The sequence below is a fragment of the Carya illinoinensis genome, chromosome 1 (genome assembly GCF_018687715.1).
Source record: "Carya illinoinensis cultivar Pawnee chromosome 1, C.illinoinensisPawnee_v1, whole genome shotgun sequence".
NCBI lineage: Eukaryota > Viridiplantae > Streptophyta > Magnoliopsida > Fagales > Juglandaceae > Carya > Carya illinoinensis.
In genome coordinates this window covers 52,912,679-52,937,290 of record NC_056752.1, presented here as the reverse complement: position 1 = coordinate 52,937,290, position 24,612 = coordinate 52,912,679, and the positions used below count along the sequence as shown (strand labels likewise).

Sequence of the window (24,612 nt, the reverse complement as noted above, 5' to 3'; positions counted from 1 at the left end):
TGCTGGGTTTATGTTGCTGTAGGTAATTCAAGGAATTAGCAAAGGCGATCGGTGCTGACGCCGAGAGATCAATACGGTAGAAGATCTGCATCATCTACGCCAACTGGGGTTATGCAGTTTTTCGCCGCCGATCTCCTCAGCCAGGGAAGATCCGAAGGTCTCTGTTTCCATAGGTTCTGCTGTGGTGGTAAATGCTACTAAAAAAAAATGCCGAAGCCGAGAGCATTGGTTTGGCCTCTCTATTGGTCGCCGGAGCTCTACGAAGGGAACGAGCTCAACTCGACCGGACCACGACCGGTTCAGAGGACTGATGCTTATCCTTCAATCTGTGATTACGGTCTCTCTTCGATCTCAACCTTCCCATACATGAGACTTTTGGAGAAGATGGTTCAACCATTGGAGCCTTCGATTTTCCGATTTGGGGCGAGAGTGAGGGATTGGACTTGATTTTGAGCTTATGGAGTCGGTCCGTGACCTTCATAATCGGTGCATCTGGGTTCTTAGTCGGGAGCTGGGTAGCGACCTAGGTGTAGCAGGATGCAGTCTAGCATAACTTGTAAAAAGTGACCCAAGTTATTGAGTCGTTGCAGACGATCCTCGATAACATCATCAGCTCGGCGAACCGGATGGAATCGATCTCAAACTCCCGGATCCTTTCAAGTCCAATCCCTTGGCGCCACAGTAACTCGACAGAGTCGTGTGCGTGTGAAGAAAGAGACGCATAAGAGGAGAGAGAAGGAGGCGGTGGACATTTCGGACAAACAAGCAAATAAACCCTCGTACTGGATTGACTAGATCAGAAAAAACTTTGAGCTCAGGTCGAGGACGAACATAACACAGGACCGGAAGTAGGGTCTCAAACACGTAAGCTGCGCCTTGGCTTTTTAGATCCAACTTCCCATCACCGAATATTGCTCTCCCACGGACCTGTCCATGAAGTTCAATACTCCGGACAAGCTCACACCAGTTGATGTCTCCTTCAGAGACAGATTGAGTTCGTGCGAGCGAGTGATGAATTTCGGAAGAAAGGCAGAAACGAGCGTATGATTGGTAGCGACCGATTTCAGATCGGTGATCATGGATTGCAACGAGATTCGTGCTGATAACGTGTTGTAAATAAATCAAAATAAAGAGAGAGTTTCAAACATAGAGAAAGAATGAGAGAGAACTCAGACAGAGAAGTTCTGTTATTAATCTGTATATCAAACTTATATCTTTCTTAAAGAATTTAACGATATATATAGGCGTACAAAGGGGGACTATGCTAGCTCACTATGCATTTGACGACTAGATAAATGTGGTCATACAATCCAACATGGTTTACAACAATAATTAGATTGATTTGAATACTTGGGCGTGCGTGCATATCTTGTCTTTTAATGTATTTTTTTCTTTTCACGTGAAAAATGATATATTGAAGATCTCTAAAAATGTAACATCTGATTAATGAGATTAAACTAATAATGAATGTACGAATTAAAGCTGCCCTTATTGGCTATATTTATCTAAATTGTTATTGATATTGATCCTCCGGTTCTTGAACTCAAAAAAATAGAAACTTGTGTGCGTGACGTCATATTCAAAATGGAAAAAGTCTAAGAATTAAAAATACCATGCATTTTGATTGGTCCACAACTGCACTTCAGGTCAATTTTGTGCCATTAAAAAATTATTGAAAATTAGTTAAAATGATTATTATTTTTTATATAGGAGGTAATAAACTTTTCCCTAATATATTGGTTTTTTTTTTTTTTAAGAAAAAAGGGTCGTGTTGGAAAATTGATAATTCTGAAAAACACACCGGGACGGTTAATCGGGTAATTGGCTAAATGGAAGGCTGCTTGATCAGGCCGGATCGGGACATGGGTTTCGGGTCGGGTGTATGAGCAGTTGGATAATTTGAAGTCACATGAGGGTTACTCGAAAATATTCTGTGCGAATCTTTACATTGGGTAAGAAACAAAAAATAAAAAATTTAAAACGAGGAGGTCCTATGATTTGAGAGAGAGAGAGAGTACCTAACAACAAGATGAATAAGAAAAATATAATTGTAAGTATAATAATATATTAATTTGTATATTAATTTGATGGAATTGGTTAAAAAATAAATTTGATTAAAAATAATGTTAATTTAAATTTTAAATATAAATAAAATATTATTAATATGTAAATTAGTACGCGACTCTCTTCGTATATAACAAAACTCAGATAAATAACATATACTAATTGAGACCTAGGGACGAGGAGATGAAAACGTACAGAAACACCACTGCCAGTCGAGAGAACATGAAAGGTGGCAAGGTGAAAATGATGTCGATATCTCACTTTCTAGGTGAGAAAATATGGTTGAGAAATAGACACCCTAACATTTATCTAAAAACAACAAGAATAAGAACAACAACAAAAATCAATCATCGATTGATCTTTTGTTATTAATGTTGTTATTTTCTTCTTAATTTGAGAGTATTTGTTTTTTTATTTTCAAATGTGCTGTTTTTTGTAGCTTTGGACTCTCCGATACAAAAACCACCATCATCTAGATATATGATTTCTTTAAACAGGCATATATGTTTTTAACCCAAATTGTCAATCAGCATCAAAATAAATATTATACAGTCTTCAATATATATATATATCCCAACGCTTCATATTTCGACGAAAGTAACACCCAAAAGAAAAGATAATCAAGAAGACTGAATTCGAACTGAATCTTCTTGCCGTGTGGGGACTGAAAGGACACCCTTCTCCTGCAAGCTCTTGACGGACTCGTAAAGGCATTGCTTCACCGGCGTAAACTCCAAGCCTAAGTCCCTCAGCTTCTGGTTCGAGAACTTGTAGGGTTTTGCTCTCGGGTTCTTTTCATCCGAGCACCTACATCCCAATTCAATTTTGAGACACTTCGTTAGCTTTGAAAACAAGAAAATTGGTATGTTCAAAATATAAACTAAAATTTATCAGTGAGTCTATTTGATTTTCCAAAAGGAAAAGAAAACGTCAAGAAATATGTAATAAATTTTCAAGTCATTTTAAGAACAGATTTGTCCTAATTCTACATTTTTAATCTATTTTTAAGTTTGTTAAATATCAAATTATTTCATCTCATTTAATCACTATAATTTTTTAAAATTTTTATATATAATAAAATTATAATATAAATTTAAAATTTTTTTAAATTATATTATAATTATATTTTATTTAATTTTTAACTATTAATCTAACTTATCTTTAAAATCACAGGTACGTGCACCAAAAAAGCATCTTAACTTCATAAACTTTGACAAGTACCCTCCGTAGGATGGAGGCCATGTATCCGAACAACTTCTCCAAACTTAAAACACAAACGAAAGGCTGTCATCCACTTCGAGGTCCATATCCGAAGAAGACATCGGGATACGTAAAGAGACTACCCAGTTCCACCTCCACAAGTTTTTATTTTTTTAATCATATATAATATTCAATGAGTAGGGTTCAATCAATCTTACAGTGGTCGGCCTAGTCCGACAGTGACATTGGGTTAGGTAAGGTCTCTCCAGCTCCACTGGTATTTTTTATTTTTTATTTTTATCAATAGAGTTTAGTATTCTATTCTCAAAGTGGTGGATTCAATCATTCTTACACTCTTTTTCAGCAGTTTACGCAAGAAAGTCTAGTTGGTACACCTAATGCCCCACCATCATCATCAATGATACAGCAGGGACTTTTGCATTTCCCATCTGGCTATGCTATTTTTCCCACGTCCACAATTCTTTTTTTTTTTTTTTTTTTTTTTTTTTGCCTTTTTTTAGCATTTTCTCACTCCATCCGTACGAAGATAACAAAAATTCAATTCATTATCCCTATACCATATATTATACATAATTTTTTAATTTTTTATTTTATTCTTCTTATCAAATACGTGATATATAAAAAATAAGTAAAAGAATACAATTAATTTAAAAAGAATACAACAAAAAAAAAATAAAAAAAAATAATATATAATTTATAGAAATGATGAAGAACAAAATTAAAAGATAAACATGCACTTGATAGCAATACTTATGTCATGTTTCCCTAAGCAATACGTCAGATCTAGCTCTCAGGTTTTTCTTGTTTTACTTTTCTGTTTCGTTACTTCCAGGGACCATGTCTTGGACAGTGATTTGGTGACAAATTTTCTAAAGCAGGTATCTATCTAAAGGTAATGATATATTACAATTCCTTTATAATTATTTTAATGTAACTATGACTCTTCGTAAAAAAATAATAATTTCAATCTTACCAACTATTTTGTATTTTAAATAAAGTGGTAAAGTAATTGAATGATTTTCATTTTTCTTTATCTAATCAACGTCTTGAAAATAAAATATTAAAAAAAAAAAAAAAACAACAACAATCAAAAGTCCAAGAAGCTGATGAACTTGTACTAGGGGTTCCTACCAAAATTTTGCAGTCTAGCAAAACTTGTTATTTCTACAAGATATCAACGTCAGAAATTAAGTTCCTTGTAATCAGTCCAAAGCTGCGGGCCAATATATGTCTGCAACCCTTTAAGGATGAGGCCTAAGGGGATCCAATTTTCTCTTTGGAGATTCATACGAATGCATCGATAACATGATAAGATAAGACCGGATGACATGATAATATTAAATTTTAAATGTTAAAATAATAATAATAATAATAATAATAACTAATATTTAATTAAATTTTTAATTTTTATTTAAAATTATTTCATCTCATTTTACTATTTAAACTACACATTAATTATACAACCGTGATTATATACAGGAATATATAATAGAAATCGAAACGATACCTAAAAAAGAAATTTTATAAAAATTTTGTTATAAATTAATATAATTTGAATGAACTATATTTATTCTATAATAATTTTTTTACCGCGTTAAATTATATTAATTTAATTTTAGAATTTATTTTATAACTAAAACATTTCACATATATAATATATAATAAATTTAATTATGAAACAGGCAACCTGATTTTTTCGCACGTGAAGAGGGAGGAACACAACAACAATATTAAGGACCGTATATAACCATGAACAGTTGGAAAAACTAACTTGGTTGGAATCGGGTACTCCGGGAAGAATTTGGCAAGAATGTCGACCACGTCTCCACGGTGAAGCACGCTCTCGGCACAAAGATAGCGGCCTGACGCAGAGGGGGCCTCGAAAACGAGGATATGGGCGAGTGCCACGTCCCTGACATGGACATAAGCTTGAACGGAATTTGCATATGTTTTAGCAGAGCCAGTTAGGTATTTGAGGATATGAACGATGCTGGCATTCACAGAGGGTTGCAACAATGGTCCAAGCACCAGGACTGGGTTCACCACTACTAGATCGACCCCTTTCTCTTTGGAAACCTCCCACGCCGCCTGCTCAGCAACAGCCTTTCCATAGCAGTACCAATTCTGCAATTCAAATTCATATTTTCCATCATATTAATATATTCACCATGATTCCTCTGTAAGTTGACACTAGATCTAGCAAATTAGTACTTTGATATGGTAATTTTTCTCCTTTTTCTATGTGGACCCATTGTAATAAAATCTCTCACCCTTTATTTATCGAGTCCAAAACTAGCAAAGGGTCCACATAGAAAAAGGAGAAGAAAAATAAAGGGTTGGGTACATCTGTAACCTCTAATCCTTCGTTTCTGGTTATAAGTGTACAGTATTTCTTAAATAGTAGGATCATGACAAAATATTCAAACTCTCGACAAGTTTGAAACCTTATTTGTAAAAGATCTTATGATCAATAGAGATCATCTCTACGTTTCCTGCACCGAATTGATTTATTCGATCGCGGCATTAGTTTTTATTATAGGTTATTGTACTAGAGCAGTCAAAATCATAGCCACTTTTGTTGATGTATAATTTAAATTTTCTTTAAAATAGTTTTCGTATTTGTTAGGACTTTTGGTTGAAATTTCTAGCCCTCGCTTTTTGTATTTTTCTAATTTCATTCAAATGTCAACATCGTGGCTCTCCAAACATTAAATTTCTTTCGCTCTAGGAAACTTGTCCTGCTCGGTAAACTACTGTTGTGTCTTTGAATATTCAGACATGGTAGAAGAGAGTTAAACCAATCAGAAGAAATTAAGAAGCAAGTTTAATTTATGAAATTAAATGGATATGAAACCTTGGTATTCTTGCAAAAGTCGAGGTCACTCCAACAAGACTCATCAACCACAACATCTGGACCCCTACTCGGGTCCATGTATACCGCACCGATTGATGATGTGAACACCACTCGCCGAACTTTGGCCTCTGCCGCTGCAATAATTACGTTCTTCGTTCCATCCACAGCCGGCTTCACCATTTGTTCCTTTATAAATCACAGCCACAAAACCATTAATAATTTCATTTCCCTTTTCATAATTAAACAAGCCGTGTTAATTAATAGGGGATTTCTAATAGAATATTGAAAAGATTTCGAGCAATAAATTGCTAGAGTAGTAGATCGAGAATATACAAACTTAATAATGTTATTATTAGATTACAAAGTACTCTAAAAAGTTCTCATCTAATTAATATCAGCATCCTAAAATTACATATTGTCCAGCGATCATGTAAAGAAAAATCACGAAATATGATCTCATAAATCAGAAATGGTGATAGATTTCGAAGAAAGAGAAATCCATTTCACTCTACTAATGAATTTCTTTAAGTTATCCCCGGTTAACATATTGTAGGTGAAAGAGGAAAGATGTGAAAAAAAAAAGAAAAGAAAAGAGAAACATATATATGGACCCACAAATAAAAAAAACTCAACCCATGTCCAAATCATGTATGGTACTGACGAATTATATCGCGATATGTCAGATTTCCACATTCAATTAAGGGCCAACGAATTCCATCATTTTACCAAATTCACTTTAAAATTGATAGGGACTCGTCACTCGCCACCACAAAATGTTTTGATGGGGTGTCACATTCCATGAGAATGTATGGTGCAGTTGAGTCGACCTAGCGAAACCATGTTTTATTTATCGAGCGTTCGTTCCAGGCACTGATATATGTTATATAAAAAAATTGTAGATATATAGCAACGAATTAACAGGAAATAATTAAGGGGGTTGAATATCTAAGGAACTCACGGGATCGTCCGTCACTGGTGAAGCGGTGTGAAAAACTCCATCGCAACCATTAATGGCTGCCTTAAGGCTGTCATAATCAAGAAGATCAGCTTTCCATAGAGTTAGCCTCTCCTTCGCTCCTTCCAGCTCTTTCAGATGAGCATTCTTTGGGTCGTCTATGTACGTACAGCCAGATCGACCAGTCGCACACACAATTATCAATATGCATCAATATTAAAAAAAAATTACATACTATGTAATGAAAGAACAATTACTTTAACCGAGAAGATTATCTGGACTTCATATTGCAAGTAAATTTATCTCAACGGGCAGCTATGGAGGAGATATCATTCGTTTGATAGAAAACCAAAGGCGGAGATCCCTTCTCCAACTTAATTAATTACCTGGATTTCTCACAGTCCCTTTGACGGTGTAGCCTCTGTCAAGAAGAAGCTTTACGATCCACGAGGCAATAAACCCGCCGGCACCGGTGACGCATATGGTTTGGCCGGAAACTGATGAAGAATCAACTGGCATCTTGGGGATTCTTTGGAGAGAGATTATTGTGTCGTCCGTTTCGTGTTCAGTACTGTTTGAGTTGCTTAGAAAAGGGAGAGTACGAAAAACAACTTGCGTTTAGAATAGCAGAGATCACGAGGGTTAGGCACGAGGAAACTATGGACAAGTTTGTATGCCTTTTATAAGCAAAATAAAATAAAATAAAATACCAAAAATACAAAACAAAACCAAAGTACTTAATTACCATATTCACCTACCACGGATAAACAGCCTAGAGGGGATAAAAAGAAGCCACAAAAATCTCCTAAACTTCGACTTCTTCACTATCATGTGCCTCTAGCTGATAGTGGCATGTTATACATGTATATTTTTTGCTTTTCTCCTTTTTGTGATATGCTAACGTTATATACAGTATTAAAATCTATAAATATCATATATTTTTTTAAATAAATATAATTTAATATTAAAAAATTTATTTTTTTCATTTGAATTTTAAATTAATCCAATTTTTTAAAATGAATGAGCGAATTTTACACAACTTAAAACTATAAATATCATTTATCTCTACGATACAACCTTCAAAAGTTGTCGATTGATTTTTTTTTATATGAATTGTGAAGTGACATATCATTTTCAAAAGAGAAATATTTTAACTAAAAAATAATTATACAAAAATAATTCTATAAACTGATGTGACTTGATATTATTTATCAGATTGTAAAATTATTTTTATTATAAATCAAATCTGACAAATCAATTAAAGTCACGTTTGTTTGTAATATTACTTTTATATAATTCCTTTATGGTTGTAACATTACTCCCAATATATAGTCCAAATAATTAACATGTTTATTGCATTGATCTAATTAGTAATTAACACGATTAACTTCAAAGTCCCCAAAGGGAAGAAGAAGCGTAAAGCAATCAAGTTACTAATATCATTATGCTTTATTTTTTCGTAATATTTAAACAGAAATTAAGTTATTTTATAAATTGCTTTTTTCATAGAGATGCCTAATTATGAAGTTCTGCCTAACCCGTAGATGGTGGCATGAAACGGATACATTATTTCTGCCGCCATTGTTACTGTTAGTTTATTTTTATTATTTTTTGTTTTTTAATATTTTTAAATATTTAAAAAAATACATCAATATACTTAAATTAATTCTTTAATCATTAAATAAAAAAAATTAAAATGACAAGCGATGCATAAATAAATATTTTTCTTATTTTATTCACTGTCCATTACCAATCAGTACTTACTTTTTACTTTTTCTTTTTAATTATTATTAATATTTTTTATACCTTATTTTCTCTGTACTCGTCCATTGAAATGATTTATATAGTATTTAATTAGGGCTCTTTATATAAAGGAAAAGAGTTTTGCTATATACAAGTACAGTCGCGTACTAATCTATGTACCAATACTGATTTATTCATACTTAAAATTTAAATTAACACTGTTTTTAATAAAATCTACTTTTTAACTAATCACATCACATTAATTCACAGATTAGTGTATAATTATGCTTATAATTATATTTTTCCAAAAGAAAAAGCTAAATGTAGTCCATTTCGTGCACCCGTCGTGCACGAAATCTATATGGCTGCCGGGTTTAATGAAAGAAAAATCTAATTGTAAATATAATTATGTATTAATATGTACATTAATTTAATATGATTGGTCAAAAAGTAAATTTTATTAAAAATCGTGCTAATTTAAATTTTGAATATGAAAAAATCAATATTGATATGCAGATTAATACGCGACTTTACTTATACGTAACAAAACTCTTAATGAAAAAAAAAAAAAAAAAAACTAAACGTAGTTCATTTCGTGCACCCCTCGTGCACGGAATCTATATGGCTGCCAGGTTTAATAAAACGGTGCGCACGGAATGAACTAAACGAAGATAAAAATAGGATTGAGCCCACCCAGTGATCTTACCATTATAATGGGTGACAATGGAGTGACTGCATAAATAGATAAATAAATAATAATAATAATAACAGGATTGAATCCATACGACCAAGAAAAATTCTCAAAAAAAAACGGAGATCAACGGCGATCGACGCTCTCTCTCTAAAACCTCTCCCTTCTCTCTAAACAACAACAAACGATTATCGGCTAGAGGGGGTGGGAGCTTAGGCTCCCTCCCTCCTCCCTCCATCTCCCCGCCTCCCTCCCCTCCACCTTCTGGTTTTGTTTTTTCTTTTTTGTTTTTCCGGCTGTATAAGGGGGAATCACAGATCTGGAAGCATCCGGCGACCACCGACCAAGACGCGCACCTCCATGGCGTAGCCCAGCCACCGATCTTCAAGACCACCGAATCCGGTGCCAATCGGAGTGGAGAGTGGCCCGCACGCGCGGGTTAAATTTTCCCGTTGTTCCGGCGCGTGGTGCTCACGCGCCACCGGGAATCCCTCTGCCGATGCCACGAGCGGCGTTTCTGGGACCTGTGAGTCGGGGACTTCCAAGACTGGCCGTTGGTTCTCTCATAGAGTGGCGCGTGTGTTGCACGCGCTACAGTACCTACGGATTACACTGGTTTTCCGTGTACAGTGTTTTCCATGTAGTTTCTTTTATTGTCTTTGTTTTCAATAAAAAAAAAAATCCAAAAAATTAGTCCCCCCTCCGCTTAGCGGTGTTTGGTGGGGTTGGTACCCTATATCCCGCTTAGTCGGGTATAGGGATTTGGTAACTCTATCTTAGATAGAGTTGTGTTGTCTCTTAGACTTAGGTCTTTAGAGATTCGCAATCTGGACTAGACTATGTCAACCACATTAGTGTGTTGGGAAGCTATAACCGTTGTAACTGACTTGTTTAAGTCAAATTTGTAAGTCCTCTTTAATGAATGGATGTGATCTGTTATTCAAAAAAAAAAAAAAATTCTCAAGAATCTTTAGTAGAGATGGTATCCGTTATACGGCCTATAAATCTTTTTTTAGAAGATAAAATGTTAAATTTACAAAAGGATATTATAAAAATAAATTTATAAATTAATATAGTTTGTTGTAATACATATAATTATAAATATTATTTTATTGTAAATAGATCAATTTATTAATTTTACTTTTATAAAAATCTTTAGTAGATAATCTTTTATAAAATATCTATAAATCGAGTACTCTTATAATTTATAAACTTCAAATGTTTTATGAATCATGCGTTTGGAAATTCTTGGAAAGCATACAAAAATAAATGTTTGGAAACTTTAAGGATAAATCTTTAAATTAAAGCGACCTATGCCTAATGCCCTTATCGTGTACGTCCATAACACCAATAAATCAGGAGTACCATATATAAACTCACACCTGCCAAAGTAATTAAACAACATGTATGATATGATAGCCCGTCGACAAAAATTATAAAGATACGACCATCCGTATACACTAATTAATATATAGACACATAAACATGACTGTTGACTGTTCATGCATTTGTCTATTAGCTAGCGTGAACGGAGCAAATATCAGCGCCACATGATCACACATGTCATGTCGGTAATATCGAAAAAAATGATATTTATGAGTATACGAGCCGTGTATTTATTTTTTAAAAAATAAATAATTATGGAATTAAAAAAAAATTAAATTTTTAATAATAGATCTTACTAATTTTTAAAATAATTATACGATATTTGTGTACTTTATAATTATATATAACATTATACATTATGAGAGATTATATATACATATCTTAAATACACAAGCGTATAAATCTTTTATTAAAATGTAAACAAACCTCAATTTTTCTTATCCGAGTAAATTAGTAGTTTTCATGATAGTGATCCATCAATTTATAATACCCCTGATAGTGATCGACCTCTAGAGTTTTCCTGCATGCAGCCTATATTCAAACGCTAATCCTTATCGGATCGAGTTTCTCTTTTCTACTTAATCCAACACACGAGGGAGAATAATTAATACAACATCCGATATAATTTCTTCCAACATTCACAAATTCAAACCCCGGCCACCTCATATGATATATAGGTCTTATATATGAAGTCTTAATACGCTGTCGTATTTGATTAATTTCCTGCACATGATCAGGGAATTAATGAGGGATAATACTCTACGCTAGCGGATCAACATTAATATTGACTACGTACCATCCCCTTAATTAGAGATCATTGAAGTGGGTACGTATCTAGAAGTGGTCGGGATCAAGTTAGTAAGTAGAAAATAGAAATATTCGTGTCATATGTATTTAAATAGATCGTAATTAATTAACATTAATTTAGCGTGCATATATATAATATAATAAATGAAAAAGATTGATGCTATTTCAAGCAATTACATATTTTCCATGCATGTTTGTGCAAATAAGGATAATGATGCATGCTACCTAACCCACCGTCACATCACAGATCAGATGGATTGTGAACATAAGCAAAGACGTTGGCATAAGGGAATAGGTCCCCAACTAACTCCAACATACATATATATGCTTACCTATTCGTGTAATATTATTTAATTAACGGCCTCATGTTCTTGCACGTTATATAATCTATATATATGTAGCTCCTTCTCTTCACTTCATGGAAGTTGGACATATTTCGATTCCAGCTTGACTTTTGCTTAATTTGCACTTTTATCCTCCGAACTAATTTAATAATCATACATACATACATACATACATACATACATATATCCATAAATATATATCTCATGTTTGACATACCAAATATATCACTGATGTAGACTACGTTTATATAAATCTTACGTAGACTCCTAATAAGCCATGAGTTAGCCTTATATACCCAAGCCTGTTATATTTATCAAAAAATTTATGTGCAGCTATTTTTATATATTTTTTTATGTACTCTACTAATATAAGTAATTGATTATTACAAAAAATTAATACAATCAATCACGTTAGTGGAGTATTTAAAGAATACGTAAAAGTGACTTGTTACAAAAAATTGAGACAGTCAATTACATCATTAATAGAGTATACATAGAGTATATAAAAATGACTTTTTATAACATTACTATGATATTATACTATCAATTTGAATTCTCAAGTGTCTGCTTTTTTTTAATGGATTTTAAAACAAAATGATTTAAAAAAAAATCTGCTATTAATAACTTGTGCAAACTTCCAAAATTTTGGGTTGGTGAGTGATCAGTATATATGTGACAATATTTACCAACTTTTATCCCTACAGAAGAAATATTTAGTGCTTCCTGTGGAGATCGAAGTCCAAGGGAAACTTCCAATATTGGGCCGACTATGCATGCCAGCTCTTAGTGCATGTAATTAAGGTATATAGTTCGATCATCAGAATTTCTCTCCCACCATATATTGTCGAACCACCTAGCCAGAGATCATCAGAATTTCTGTCCACCATATCTATGATCATACATTCAACTACGTTAATTTCTCCTACTGGAATGATGGAATCCATTAAATTAACAATTCAAAGAAAACAGCTTACTTTGTGCCTTTCTAATTATGTGATATCATTGCATAGTTGGTTGTTATCTTGACATTAGTTTCAAGTCAACTGACGACCATCTATATATATATACTTGCAACCTTAATTTTATGTCCCACAGATCTGTATATATATATATATATATATGCACGTACGTACTTGGAAGGAAACTGACTATATATATATATGCTTACATATTTGGATGGATGACTTGTGAATTTTCTAATGAATTAATCTATTATTTGCGTTAGTAAAATGTTTAAAATTTCGTCAGCAAAAATGAAAATCTTTCATAGATAATCAAAAATTAAACAGAAGTTGTTTTGTTTCAACACTGAGTTATTTTCCAAGATTCAGATAATATCGCGTAACCCTATCTCCATGAAAAAATGTATTAATAATAAACAATAAAGACAGGTATTAGCGTATAATATTCATGTCGAAAAACAAGACCTGGACTAGTATAAAAACATTCTAAAGCAATTAAAAGACACGACCAGATCAACAGTCTATCTTGAAATACGCCGTTCTGATTCAGGCACGCATCCGTACAACACTAGAAACGTAATTATGGTTTACTTGTCAAAATGCTGGCAATGGCATGCATGGAGATTAAATATTTATCTAAATACGGATATTGAAGTAGTTGGCCACTCGCTATGGGTTCAGAAAATCCAAGTATGTATAGACTCTGGATCAGTATGGACCATTTCTCTTGAGTAATATTCAAGGAACAATAAATTCAGAGTGCAATATAATCGCCTATGCCTTGCGAAAAAGTTGAATTTTCCATTGAATTTTATGCAAAGGATTTGTTTTCATTTGCAATGCTCTTGATTTTATGAACAATACGATAGGTCTAGGCATCTGGTCTGTCTCTCTCGTCCAGTGAATTGTCAGCAGTAGTAGATACAACTCATTAATCAACTCAGCGGCACTTAGAGGAAAAAAAAAATGGTGCCATTTTAGTTTGTGGGAGAAGCTGGAAAAGATCAAAGAACGTGGCATGTGAATTTTGGGGATAAAAAAAGGAAAAAAAAAAAAGAAGTAAACATGTCTGCACAACATATTTGATAATACATATGATAAAATAAAGATATTTTTATAAAATATTATATAAAAATATTATTAATTTTAAAATATTTTTGTATAGTGTCGTAAAAAGTTACGTATGCATATATCTTTTCTCAGAAAAAATATCCATTTATATAAATAATGGAATTACTTCTCTCACATAATGTGATCACCGATGGTGGCCACCGAGTGTGGATTTTTATTTTTATTTTATTTATTTAATAGTTAAGTTAATATTTTTTATTAAATTTATGATTTTTATTTTTTTTCAAAAAATATTTAATGAATTTGAAAAATATTATAAAAAAAAACAATAATGTGGGAGTGTTTCGGTGAACTGTGGGAGTAGCATCGTCCTATAAATAATACGTATCATGTGTGTAGGATAGCCATTAAGTTAGGGCAGGCCAATAGCCATTCATTTAGGGCAGGCCGATCGATGAGATGAGTGTGACATGGTATTGTCGTCAGGCATCTAGAAGATCATCAGATCAGGGCAGGAGCCAGACAAGCAAACCTTATTACAGCAGAATCTAATTGACATGTCACCGACGTTGAAGGAAAATAAAGTACCGCTTACATAAGATTGGGGGGCTTTTTTTACATGCGTTTCTAGTTCATGTGTTTTTCATTTGCACTCGCCGTTGATTCCGAATCTCATCCTTTCAAAGCCCTTTCTCAAATCAACGACGGTCAGACTTAACTCCATGTTTCCCGCCACACGCGTCTTTTACCTTTTCTAAGGATGCTTTTCTTGAGAAATTCTTCGGACATACGTTGAAGTCAAACTAAAGGGCCGTTGACTCCCCCTTTATAATGCATGAATGCATGCTTTAAACGGAGATCATTGGGCTTAAATTTTGAACACATGTTTTGTCAAATTCGTTATAAATCCATTTTCAATTAAAAAAGAGTTTCGGAAACTTTCAAAAAAGAAATCATCTCAAAGTCCATTTATTTCAGCAATATGCAATTTCTAGGAGGGGCAACTTTTGTGACTTGGGGTTTTCTTTGTTTGGTAAATAATAATCTTAAATAAATAATTTATAAGCTGAAAATGTCAGTTTTATCCGAAATTAAAATTTTGAATTATTTGTTAAACCGAGACTGATTATAGTCAAGAGCACGATGGCATGTAAGCCCAGTTCTCCAAATGGAACCGTGTGGCTTTCAACTGACATGATCATTGCACTGGACTTGAACCGTGTGGCTTTCAACGATCGCTTTTTAGTCACAGGCAAGCTTCTATGGTGCGTACATCTAACCGCACCACATTGTCTGAGACGTGCTATTAATCACTATATGTCAATCGTTAAACGAACAAAAGTCGGACATCTCAGCTTTGATGAGACTAATTTGAAGAAAACTTGAGAATTTCTAACTGGAGATGAGCCGAACCCAGATCGGGGCAATGACTTGAACAAGTTGTAGTCAGAGTTCAAATGCATAACCCAGCATTTGAATGCAAAAACCATCTCCATGCTTGCTTCTGCAACTACATGAGAAACAAAACAAAAAGAGACTATAACTTATTCTTACCCTCTGCTAAACTCAAAATTATAAGCCTTCGAGAGCTTGTGTCACTACTCACTCTATACATATCCTTGTCTGAAACAGGTCAAATAGCTACCTCCATTTCTTTGGCCACTTGCTAATATTTACCTGTAACTTAGAGGAATCCCTTGGGCAACGTTACAGTCTTAGGTATGTTCTGTTTCAATCTGGTACCGGCCTTTAGCTTCTCAATCCTCAACTTGCCAGTAAATTTTTTATGACCATCATCTGCCTTTGAAGGGTCATCCACAGATTTTGTAGGTTTGACAACTTTGAATATACCATCCGAAGCTTGAATCCTGTAAAGCCATCAGAATTCAGTCTAGGGACAAATAAACCAAAGGAAACATTCATATGTTTTCAATAGAATGTGTATCAACCTTTTTGAAGAAGCATCAACCTTTTGTCGTTTGGCTGACTGTGACTTTACTTTCCCTTTCCTCTTTTCTGGTCTGCTCAAAATGCACATCCCAGAGAGAGAGATATATATATATGAGATACAAGTATAATGAAACAACATACACCTCAATCACCATATCAACTCTTGTGGATCAAGGAAAATGATTAATGCAGAATCTTTACACGGCATGCAAATTATGTTTGTCTCTGCATTTTAATTTATCTATTTTCATTTCCATGGCATTAAGGAATGGACTGCATAAGGTTAATAAAGTAAATTAAAGGTAAACTATTCACTTGCTTCACATTACTATTAAATAATGGCCAAAGGGTGTCAATTTTGCGTGACAGTATAGTTACAACTTAGAAGCACAACTAACAAATTTGGTTGCCATGTATCCATATGCAAAATAAGAGACTATTTTGAAAGGAAAAAACCCATAAGATATTAATACTTACAGATCACAAGTAGCATATAGTTCGGGAAGATCAGTCCCTTGGCCCTGTTAATAATCTCGGCATAATAAGAGTATACGAGAATTACTTCATTTTTGTTATTCTAAAATAAGTTAAGAGTGAGAAAAACAAATGTAAATACAACCAAAAAAACCCACTCCTGGCAAAACATTATCCCCAACTAGTTGCCAGCGTTCCTTTTTGAGGTTTAAGATTTCTTCATCTCCATCAGCATATAACACCTATGCAGTAGAGAAAAATTTAAGAACTATATCAAGCACAAAGGAAATGATATGCAGAGAAAAACACATTAAAATGATCCTCTTATCCTTGATCTGGCAGCAAGGACAAGAGGAGCATGGTCACCCAAGGCTGAGAGAACACAAAAATGGACTGTGATTGCATAAGAGGAGCTAAACACGTAGGTTTGAATACACAGAGAGCGAAGCCCAAGTAATTGGAAGACATCATGCAGAGAGAGAGAGAGAGAGAGAGAGAATTGCATGCCGGGATTAGTGAGAGATATCCCACCTGGTGCTTCTTTTTAACAGGGTCATAAAAATTTACAAGACCTTCATAGAATCTGCAAAATAAGAACTACCTTGTAAGAAAATAAAAGAAGACCTTTTAATTAAGAGCAGGAATGTCACTGGTGCTTAACTACAAAAATTCATGCGGAAAAGATGGTCATAAATTGAACAATCACATATTTAGGGTCCTTGGGACATCACAGAAAATACCTCTCTCTAGAGAGAGAGAGAGAGAGAGAGAGAATGATCTGAAACATAAAGATTATATTAAGGCAGCCCCACAACATATGGCCTTTACGCTGCTACTACTGTGAGTAGTTCAAATAGGTATGATCTTGCTCAATTATATTGGGAATCCAAATAGGCCCTTCAATGCTTCCTATTTGATAGCCTCTGCCAACAGGCAGAAACAGACTCAAAAGTAGCATTAACTTTGATCTCAACCTCATTTTAACAACTCTATAAGGAAACACCAGACTCCAAAATTCTTCCAGACTACCACAGCCCCTACAAATGTTTCGGCAAGGTAAAAGTACAAGAGGATCTCGACTGCCGGTCTCACCAGTCTCAAAATGTCACCATATCATCATCATATTCCCTCACTTTCCAAGTGCCTAAATACATTTCATAAGTCAACTGCTGAACAGTATGTTACTAGCTTCTCCATATCTCAACCAAAATCGTTCTCCCAATCAATCATTCCTCCATGTACATTTTCACCAATTCCACATCATGTGCAAGAGTTTCTCTTCTATAGATCGCTTCCCTCAATTAGTCATCATCTGATGAATGGCCGATGGTTTCATCTTGTGCTATATCCCTCTTAGGTCCTTATTGTTGCTTATAGCTTTGGTTTTGACTTCTTCAACAACTAATACCCTCTTGTAGTTGAATTTTATAGTTGAGAGCCATAACAAGGTTCAACAAATACCAGATCACCACCATTTGGAGAACTATTAACTGAAGAGGGCATTATCACTGTTGAACTAACTCAACTAAAGATTAGAATATTAGTAAAGAAATATAAAGCATTGCAACCTGCAGTCTTATTTATCAAAATACAGAACTTATATTTTTTTCTTTTAAGTATCTTACAATTTATTGAGCCTAAATTTTTATCAAGGTCTAAAAGGACGGGTAATAATTGGAATCCAGTAAACACAACCAACTTGGAAAGATGGAATGATAAAGTTAAGGATTAACAAGAATATTACAAAGCGGAATGTTCTATTATCAGTTCTTACGTACTCACATCTTGTCCAACGGCCACCAAACTTTTATGCTGCTACCAACCAATCGCTCACCAAGATCAAACTTTTTAGAAGACTGGATTAGAAAAATTAACCACAGATAAGTTAAAAAGGCCAGAAATTGTAATATATAACATATAACTTAAACGACAAAGTGGAGGAGGGGGGGAGGAGCATATTAACCTAAAGTGTTGCATATCCCTAGGCCTTTCAGTATAACGCCAGAACTTTGACATATGAATAAGGTCTCGTTTGGTTACACATATGAGATGAGATGAAAGTTGACCAAAATATTGTTAGAATATGATTTTTTAATATCATTTTTGTTTTGGGATTCGAAAAGGTAGAATTGTTTATTATATTTTGCGTGGGAGTTTGAGAAAGTTGTAATGATTAAATAAGATGAGATGAGATGGTTTGTGAAAACAATCGAGACCTAAGACTTCGCAAAAGCTTTTCAATAGCAATTACAGAAAACAGGCAAAACCTGAATGAATGTTTTGAGTCTGATAATCAGAACTTACATTGTGAACATTAAGTTGCAATATTAATAATCTAGTTTTTTCTTATACCCATGTTGCTTACAGTTACAGGGACATCACAATGAGGAAATAAGGGCATATTCAGTTCAAATAACAAAAATTATTCAAATAAATAGCACACATGCGCAGTTATATTCCCACAATGTATTACAAGTAGCAAAACTGACCATAAACTAAGACCATAAGTGAACGTTTTCAACTACTCACAGAAAACAAAGGGCCCAAACAAACCTGAGAAGTTTCCTAAGATTTCTTTTTAGCTAAATGATCACAAAAAGAAAGTATTAGATTAATTTTATTAACAGTAATAGTTCCAAATTATAACCGGAATATGTCAATGTTTCACTAACCAGACACAAGTTATGTCATAAAGCTGATTACATATTCACACCTTTTCCTTTGTGGCAGTATGCTTCCTCCTGAGTTTTGTTTTTGAAGTTTCTTCCAAGTAACTGCCATCTCTATCGGTTGACTTACTAGCAGACTTAGAAATCATCTATAAAGTGGTGACAAGAGGGAGGAAAACCAATCAACAAAACGCTAAAAGGAAAACGAGAAAAATAAAGTGTGTGCTTGAGAAAGAGAGAGCTAATAGTGGAGTTGAACATACATCTCAATTGGTAGAATTAGAAAGGAGTAGCAGTACCTTTCTATTAGATGCTTCAGTAATATCTTTTTCACAAGTAGCATTATCCCTCTTTCTTTTCTTAATAAACATTCGGATTGATGATCTACTATTCATAGCAGATGGCCGCAATGGCTTCTCCGCAGGAATGTAAGGGACAGCAACTTCCTTCTCCGACACTACATATCCAAGAGCTAGAGTTGTCTCTTCCTTGGTCTTTGTAGCAATTCTAATCTTTCTCGTGTGTCCCTGTGGCTTTGTGTTAGAGTTATGCAAAACTTCATATTCCTTTTTCAAACTGAGATCTACAGATTGTGATGCTTTCTCCCCAACCCGAGAATTCAAGTACCTTTTCTTTGACCTTGATAGGGAATTAGGGTTGGCATCTTGATTAACTGTGTTCCCTTTTTGCTTTGGCTGGCCACTTGTAGGATGGCTAGCATCAGGAAGCGAATGATCTGTGAATGGTGCAGCAGCAATTACTATCTTGTTAATTTTAGGTTGAAAATCAGAAAGTTCAGTCACATCTTCAAGTGATGAAGTGACCTTCCCTGGATCTAGGTTTTCAGAAGGTGAATCATCAACTCCCCCCCCATCATGAGACTTTCTGCAACGCACATTTGTAGTTTTTCTTCCTGTAGAAATCAAAATATGGTCGTAGCCTTCCTCAGGATTCATTACAAAATTAGGTTTCCTACCCCTTTTCTTTGGAAGAGAGACTCGCTGAATTTCTGATTTGGTTGCCTTCTTAGAGTCTACGCTGCCAGGTTCAGCATTGCTTCTTGCACTGATGCTTTTGTTATGTCTAGTAAGAAGACGATGTAATGATTTTGAAATTTTTTCTTTTTTGAAAGTATTATCATTCTTAGCGAAATTACTCATCACTGACTTCAAAGTACCATCCACAGATTGGCCAATTTTGGTACAACACACAGTATCTGGAGCAAGACCCTTGATCACCTGGTTGACAAAAATCTAAATTTTGTGAAGTATTAAGTAATCAAATCAAACAACAGGAAACACAAAACAAAATTCAATAGAAAATGAACTGGGGATGAGAGAAATTACATACCTGGAGTGGCTCACTTGAACCTGGCTGTTTCCCTAACTTATTCTCATGGGCCTGAAGCACATAAATGCAATTAATCAGAACTACCACTCTAAGATATTAATAATATTTACAGACAAAAAACTCATTCAGCTTGATCCCAATACCAAATTATAGACCACATACAATTGGAAGAAGAATGTTGCATGAATATGCATAAAAAAAGGGCTGACAGCATTTCAGTCAATACATGCAGGACAAGAAAGAGTGAAAAAAGAAGAAGAAGAATTCATAACTAGATTGGACATAAATATGGCCGACTACTCAATCGTCTGTTAAATCTGCAAAATTTTCGAGGCAGCTTTGTATTACAACTCACAATCCAATATAGTTCATTTTCATGCAGAAATTTGAACAGGAGAATAAACATATGGTTACAATGCCAGATAAAAGAAAAATATAATAAAATAATTCACCCTGTTACAGTAATGGTGATGTGGAATACTAACGGTTGATGTTCTGTCTATATTATTTTCTAGACTTTTGTAAGCACAATACTAGGTGCGAGATATTTTCCTCTTCTGAGAAATATGGCCAAAGGCTTTTTGCGCGTTTTTATGCATTCGAGGCATAGAAGCTGTTACTCATACTCATTAGTACAATAGAGCTGGCATGTGATTTTCTCTTGAATATATTGTTCTTCATACAATTGTGTGTTTTCATTTGTTTTGGATCCTTACTTCAGTGGAATCTTTCGTTGCTAGCCAATTTCTAACTCCATGCATGGCCATTAAAGACACCTATCCACACCGTTTACAGAATAGTCATGAACTTACTGCAGGTAAAAACTGCAAGGAAAGTGAAGTCTAGCAGTTGAGTCAAAATTCAAAAGGACCATCACTATAGATTAACTAGGTGACGAATTAATGGCCAGCTTGAGATCATCTCATAAATGAGAATTTTGAAACACACCAAATGCTCCCCGTAGCCATTGACTTGTTCATGTTCAAGAAGGGTGGGTCCACTTTGGCATATAGAAGTGACAATTTGAGAATAGTCATCCAAAGCAATACCCATAGACTGCACTGCTTCCTTAAGATAATGTTTAAGCTTAACAGCACAATTAGTAATAACTTTCTCTCCCAATTGCCATGCAATGGGTGAATCAGTCTGAAACAAATGAATAAAAGATACATAAGATCCCATTTGATAAGGAAAATGATATGAAGCAAATGTTAAGCAGACGAGATTACCTGATTTTCCTTTTTTACACTAGATAGGAGTGGAATGAGAAGATCTAAGGAAATTTCTTCGCTTTCCTCTATGACCATGGTCATAATTGTTTCCATGGCTGAAAATACAGAGAGTGGAGGGTTGGACCTTGAGTTGCACAAGAACAAACCCACAGTTATTAGTTACTTCAGAAGGTGAATGAAGTTACACAAAAATGTAAACATTCTAAGGCATCAAAGAGTAATCTCTTGCAGCATTGGGAAAAAAACAAAGATCAACACTTGCAGGACCTAAGCACAATAATATACCAAAACATACAAGGAAACCAATATGATTGTTCATGTAATGCTCGATGAGTAAATATGTTATAAGATAACTTCTATGCAATTAAGTTTACACATCACCATTATTTGCATGCTAAACTTCTTTATTTCCATAAGTTCGTGCAAGTTTAAGTTAGTTATGTGTGAAAAGAAACTCTACTCAAATTAAATCACTCTGGACATGATATGATATTACAAGAGTTTGTGGAAGTTCAAGATATTTTCAAACGTCAAGACAACCAAAAATCTTCTTTCCACCTAAGTATTAGCAACTGTGGAGGGTTAGGAGGATAATAAACACCATTGATATTGCTCTTACCTGGTGAGTTTTAAGAAATTTTGAAACATTTCAACAACCAATGTATCACATTCAAGGTCCAGCATCACCAAGCATGACCTGACCCTTGCAACAGTTTCAAGAATTGAAACCGTCTTAGTATAACAGCGAGTGGACGCATGAGAGAAACTTTCAAATGCTGCAACAGTCAGCTGAAAGATTTCCTGAGCATCAATGAATTGGATAAGCAGTCGATTTAAGATCCCAGATCAATATTGATGAGATTTTATTGCCTTCAACGTTGTTTTAATATAAAATTTGAGTTTGATTCGAGACTGTTTTGAACTGTTATGAGTACCTTCATTTGCTCGTCATTGTAAGGGGCATCTGGTGCTGTTATCCTTGTAATCTCGGTAATGCAAGATGCAACTGAAACCTTCACGTCCATTTCGGAATGTCTCAAAAGCTCAACAGTGATCAGTGCCTTCATCGAGGGTAAAAGTGCATCTTTCATAGATTCTGACGGCGCTTGTTCCACATTTGCTAACAAATTCTCAACTTTCTAAAAGCAATTGAGCAAAATCAACGATTATTACCAGAAAAATATTCAGAACCAGAAGGAAATAAAAAGTCAAGACAAAGGCTGAACATTTCCAAGTTAACACATTAACAATTTTGCTGCATGGATTAGAAGCTCAAATTGGCACTCAACAGATTTATAAAGTCAAGAAAAAGAACTATAAAGAACTAAAGTATATAATGGAAAAAATCCATAAATAATTCTTTTGATAGATTAAACAGAATTTTATCTGTACTCATTGATGAAGTTAGCGTAGCCCCAAGTACACAGGACAGAAAAAATCCATAATTAAAGGGGGTGGGGGGAATAGCTTAATGTCCATCATCAACAAAGAAAATTGAATCAATGTTCCAAAAATTTGTGTTTGTGTATGTACTCATTTGGAACATTACAATAAGCAATTGAGAAAAGAAAACCCGTACCAACGCCAATAGGCACCTAACTGAGAAAACCATAATATTGATTAGACGAGCCATAATTAAACCATGTCAAGTCATCACGTACTCGATATTGCAATAGTAAAACTCTTCCTCCTTCACTACAAATTAGCAAAAAACTATCTTTATCCAGCTTTGCATAGGCCCAGTTGAAAGATTAAATAATAAGATGGACACTTGTGAAGGGGAAACCCATCTAACACCACCCGCAAATTGACTAAGCAACTGCTACTTCTAAACCCATATTACTACTCATAACCAGACCAGCCTTCCTATAAATTAATTTACTTATAAGAACCCAAAAGGTAAATGCATTATATACGTATAAGGGAAAGGGTCATTACATCAAGAAGATTGAGGAGCTCGTCAATGGAGGAAGGAGGGTTAATGAGCTTATTCCCAGCCTCTTTAAGCTGCTCCTCGAGGTCTCCCTCAAAGGAAGTCATTTTCAGCTCAGAACCCCAGAAAGCTCTTGCAGAATTTCACTAAAACTGACACCATATAAAGCCCAAGGGGGGAATTGAACGACCAGAGGAAATGGCCAAGAGTGCTAACAACTCAGCACAGCGAGTTTAGGGGTTTTAAGCTAAGTGTTGATCATGCAAGCAGTCAAGCAGAGCCTTACAAATGAGTTTCGTATTCCGCCCATCTTATCAATTTTGGCTGAATTTTGGGTCTCAATTCCGGTACAGGATTTTCCGTTTTTTCGCATTTTGATTTCATTTTGTTGCTCTCTCATTGGCGCTTTATTGCCGTTTTGAGGCTGCCCAAGTTGTAATGTCTGTGCTCGTCTTCCCCACGAATTACCATGCTGCCCTTCCTTTTTCATTTTTTTGAACGTGCCATGATGTGATCAAACTTTGAAATCATATTTAAAAAAATTAAAAAAAAAATGATGTAAGGAGATGATGAATACAAAAACTCTAAAATAAATAAACATGGGAGGAAGATGCGTGCTATAGATGGAAGAGTGGACTAATGCGCACAACTTCTCGTGTGAGAATAAGTTTAGGTATAAACATACTCTCAATTCATCTCATCTCATCTTATTATTATAATTTTTTTAAATTATCATATAAAATATAACAAATAATTTAATTTTTTTAAATTTTAAAATAATAATAATATTAAAAAATTATATTTTAATTATATTTTATTTAACTTTTATTTAAAATCATTTTATTTTATTTTATTATCTAAATTACACTTCCAATGCCTTTTAATTTCAAATAATAATAATAATTC

The 24,612-nt window shown here is 34.3% G+C and overlaps 2 protein-coding genes across 15 annotated transcripts; both read right to left on the bottom strand.

Annotated features, from left to right (window-relative positions):
• Nucleotides 1-2,518: 2,518 nt before the first annotated feature.
• LOC122285336 (cinnamoyl-CoA reductase 1) lies at nt 2,519-7,756 on the bottom strand. The gene is made up of 5 exons (XM_043095352.1): nt 7,481-7,756; nt 7,098-7,252; nt 6,140-6,325; nt 5,057-5,409; nt 2,519-2,871 (listed from the first exon to the last, which is right to left on the bottom strand). The coding sequence occupies exons 1-5, from the start codon at nt 7,611-7,613 to the stop codon at nt 2,685-2,687; spliced, it is 1,014 nt and encodes a 337-aa protein (XP_042951286.1). The 5' UTR covers nt 7,614-7,756; the 3' UTR covers nt 2,519-2,684.
• Nucleotides 7,757-15,468: 7,712 nt separating this feature from the next.
• Nucleotides 15,469-24,096, bottom strand: LOC122285205. Of its 14 annotated transcripts, none has more exons than XR_006232559.1 (16): nt 23,712-24,094; nt 22,709-22,912; nt 22,393-22,574; nt 21,771-21,897; nt 21,490-21,687; nt 21,258-21,317; nt 20,542-20,592; nt 19,491-20,444; nt 19,236-19,340; nt 18,305-18,378; nt 17,054-17,105; nt 16,681-16,764; nt 16,526-16,569; nt 16,048-16,119; nt 15,705-15,966; nt 15,469-15,608 (listed from the first exon to the last, which is right to left on the bottom strand). XR_006232559.1 is itself a non-coding variant. In XM_043095347.1 (16 exons), the coding sequence occupies exons 1-16, from the start codon at nt 23,811-23,813 to the stop codon at nt 15,783-15,785; spliced, it is 2,430 nt and encodes an 809-aa protein (XP_042951281.1). In that variant the 5' UTR covers nt 23,814-24,095; the 3' UTR covers nt 15,469-15,782. The 14 variants fall into 14 exon arrangements, 11 of the variants coding, with proteins under 11 accessions (XP_042951281.1, XP_042951283.1, XP_042951276.1 ...); XR_006232565.1 differs by having other exon boundaries at nt 15,469-15,602; XM_043095347.1 differs by having other exon boundaries at nt 15,469-15,966; nt 19,491-20,104; nt 20,168-20,444; nt 23,712-24,095.
• Nucleotides 24,097-24,612: the final 516 nt, after the last annotated feature.